Source organism: Sinocyclocheilus anshuiensis, unplaced genomic scaffold, assembly GCF_001515605.1.
Source record: "Sinocyclocheilus anshuiensis isolate Anshui unplaced genomic scaffold, SAMN03320099.WGS_v1.1 scaffold521, whole genome shotgun sequence".
Taxonomy (NCBI): Eukaryota; Metazoa; Chordata; class Actinopteri; order Cypriniformes; family Cyprinidae; genus Sinocyclocheilus; species Sinocyclocheilus anshuiensis.
The window spans coordinates 53,695-57,403 of NW_015540882.1; the positions used below are offsets into that span (position 1 = coordinate 53,695).

Here is a 3,709-nt window from a genome sequence, read left to right on the forward strand (position 1 = left end):
TGGCTGGAGAATCCCTCACCTCCGCCTCCAGCCTCCGAGGCCCGGACTCCGCCTCGGCCAATAGACCCAGCGGCTCCACCTCGGCTCATAGCTCCCTCGCCTCCACTGTCACCCGTCGATCCACCAGCTCCACCGGGCTCCCTCGTCCCTCCGGCTCCAACTTGGTTGGGCGTCGACCCGCAATTGCCTCAGGACTCCGCTCTTCTGGCTGCACCTCGTAGCTCAGTCCCACCGGCTCCATTGGGCTCCTTCCTCACGCCAGCTGCACCTTGGTCCTCAGTCGCTCCGGCTCCGCTGCGGATCTCCGGATCTCCGCCTCCGCCTTGGTCGCCAGAGCCCTCGGCTCCACCCTGGCCCCCCGGATCCTCGGCATCCCCCTGGCTCGTTGGCTCTCCGTCTCTGCCTCGGGCTCCTCCACCACCTGCTCCGCCGCCGTTGGTCGGCCCCCTGGAGGTGGCCGCCATGCCTCCTCCATGGCTCCTCCCTCCGTCGGCTCCACCGTGGGCTGTCATTATGGCTGTGGCCTGGGTCCAGCTGGAAGCTCCTCCTGGCTCCTCCCTGGCTCCTCCCTCCATAATCTCCTTCCTGGACTCTGTCTGCCGGCCCCCTCCTGGATATCCATCCTCCTCCTGAGCCTCCTCCCAAGTTCCCACTCATCCCTCCCTCTGTTGTTTCTATGGTGCGAGGACGCACCTTCCGGGAGGGGGTGCAATGTCAGGATTCTGGACTATCTGTGTTGTGTTTTTGCTCCCCATGTGCTCTGCTACCTAGTTTTTCCGTGTGTTTGATTGTTCATTGTCTCCTTTAGACCACAGAAATTCCAAAATGACATTTCCCTTACATTCAACTTCCAAAAGTGCATTCATCTTTGCCATGTTACATTCATTTAGTTGACTAGTGCTATACGCTGTATTAAAAAAACATAAATGGCATTAATAAAAACACTTACACTGACAAGCTACGCAATATCGCGTTCATAATCGAATGCGACTCATCTGCGATTATGACCGTGATATTGCATAGTCAGTGATCTACAGCTCTGTGTAGTATTAAATGCCGCTCCATCTGAAAGCACGTGATGGAGATTTACTATTAATCACAGAACCAGCTTTACTGACAAGATGCACATGACAATCACATGTGATTTATCATGCAGCCCTTAGTTTGTTTGTTGATCACAAAGTACAAAATAGATGAGGAAAACTAGGAGGCTGGGTGCATTCAAAGCGCCGCCATTACTGTCTACAGTGCATGGAATGGTGTGCTGTGATTGGTTGAGCGGATATATCGCATTCTGCAGAGAAGGGAGACTGCCGTTTGTCGCGGTTTGGAAATAAAGGGAGAAAATGTGACAGAATAACTCGGTGGATATCGCATTTTGCATAAAATAAAAAATTTACTTTTCAATACCGACCAGATACAATACTGATTTTGGCGGAAACTCTTTTTTTTTTTTAAATGGCGTTTATCGCGTTTTGGAACCAAACTCTTCATATATATATGTAAAAATTAGGAATTAAAATAAAATGGGAAAGAAAAAATAAAGAGTATGGCTACTTTCCAGGGTGAATTTAGCCTCATTGTAGTATTATGTTTTCCCATCTCTAAAAGCCTCATAAGAAAATGAACAGTTTTGCTTGACATAATAATTGGTATATTATTGCCAATAATAAGCTACTGTGTGACTTTGTACCAAATCAGATTCATTTTTAGTATTTTCTTTTTTTTTTTTTTACTGAATAACTTGTCTGATACTAATTGCATTGTGTATTCCTTCTTGAGATGATGCTTCAAGAGTGAAGTTATCAATATGTGGCAGCCCCTTTGATGATTACATCAATGCCAGCTATGTCCCAGTGAGTACATAGACAGAAGAGAAATTGACTTCTCTGTTTCAATTATGTATGTTTTTCGATTTCGAAACATTTTGTGGTCAGGGCTACAAGTCAAGAGAAGAGTTTATAGCTGCTCAGTGTCCATTGCCTACCACAGTGGATGAATTCTGGAGAATGATCTGGGAGAAGAACGTATACACCATAGTGATGCTGAACAAATGCAACAAGCAGGGATTAGTGATTTCAAAATGTATTATTGAAATATTATTAGTCATGTTGAAAAGTAGTGAAATGTGAAAATTTATATGTAGAGTAAAGTTAACCAGCACTCTGTCTTTTTTCTCCAGGTAATGAAATGTGAGAAGTACTGGCCATCTGGCACTAATAATTATCATAACATCTCTGTGACAACCACCTCAGAGACAGAACTGGAGAGTTGGATCATAAGAGACTTCGGAATCAAAAATGTGAAGCAACACTTCCTGCATAAGATATCTCCATTTCTCTTTTCAATAACATACAGAATTGGATAATTTATCTGTTGTTGTTCTTAAATCAGTAATATACACATTAATATGATTAATTTATATATGATAATATGATTCTGTAGGTGAAAACAGAAGAAACTTGTAAGATATGCCAGTTCCACTTCACCGCGTGGCCTGATCATGGAATTCCAGCGGCCACTGAAGTCCTCGTTGATTTCAGATGCCTGGTAAGAAAACACATGGACCAGTACTCTCGACACTCTCCAGCTGTGGTGCATTGCAGGTAAATTTACTGAATATAAGGTTTTTATAAACTAACATTCATGAATTTATATGATTTTTATGGTTGCAGGAGTATGAGAAGTGGTTACGATCTAAATTCAGCTTTTTAAGTAAAATGAGTAGATAAGATAGGAGTCAAGGAGAATAACAACACAAAGATCATTCAAGGCAAATGAGCGTTGCCTGTAGAGGGCAACTGTGTGTAGTAGGGAGGGTGAGCCAGGACCTTGCAGAGGGAACAGATCCGTAAAGTCCAAGTGGGAGCCAGACAAACTGGAGATTTCAGCAAAAGTCATATGACCAAAGCAGAGCTGGAGGATCTGAGGACCTAAGTGGAGCTGGTTGGATGAAGGACCAAGGGGGGCTGGTTGGACGGAGGACAAATACTGAGCTGGTGAGATGGAGGACCAAGGGAAGCCAGTGGGAAGAAGGACCAAGGCGGAGCTGGTTGGACGAAGGACCGAGGGGAGTCAGTGGGACAGAGAACCAAGACAGAGCTAGATGAATGGACAACCAAGGTGGAACCGGTTGGACAGAGGACCAAGGTGGAGTAGGTTGGATGGAGGACCGAGGGGAGCCAGCGGGACAGAGATCCAAGACAGAGCCGGTTGAACAGAGGACTAAGGTGGAGCTGGTAGGATGGAGGACCAAGATAGAGCTAGTAGGACAGAGAACCAAAGGGAGCAAGTGGGATTGAGGACAAGGGGGAGCCAGTGGGAAGGAAGACCAAGGGGAGTCAGGGGGAAGGAGGACCGAGGCAGAGCTGGTGGGACAGAGGACCAAGGGGATCCAGTGGAAAAAGCTGAGCCTGAGAGATGGAGACCCAAGGTGGATCGAGGGTAATTTGAGGGCCAAGGGGAACAAGTGCGCTGGAGGACCAAGGGGAGACAGTGGGACAGAGTACCAAGGAGGAGCTGGTTGGACGGAGGACCAAGGTGGAGTCGGTGGGATGGAAGATCAAGAGGAGCTAGTTGGACGGAGAATCAAGAAGGAGCCAGTGGAACAGAGGACCCAGAGGAGCCAGTGGGATGGAGGACCAAGGCAGAGCCAGTGAGACAGAGGACCCAGGGGAGCCAGTTGGACAGAAGGGGGGGGGGGGGTAGG

At 47.3% G+C, this 3,709-nt stretch overlaps 1 protein-coding gene across 1 annotated transcript in view; it reads left to right on the forward strand.

The window, feature by feature from the left end:
- The window catches only part of LOC107688568 (receptor-type tyrosine-protein phosphatase eta-like), a 53,675-nt gene that overhangs the window by 48,272 nt on the left and 1,694 nt on the right, over positions 1-3,709 (forward strand). Inside the window, exons 16-19 of the mRNA XM_016486273.1 lie at positions 1,783-1,856; positions 1,938-2,072; positions 2,183-2,302; positions 2,446-2,606. Of these exons, the coding sequence (XP_016341759.1) occupies positions 1,783-1,856; positions 1,938-2,072; positions 2,183-2,302; positions 2,446-2,606 (490 nt within the window). The remainder of the gene's footprint in view (positions 1-1,782; positions 1,857-1,937; positions 2,073-2,182; positions 2,303-2,445; positions 2,607-3,709) is intronic.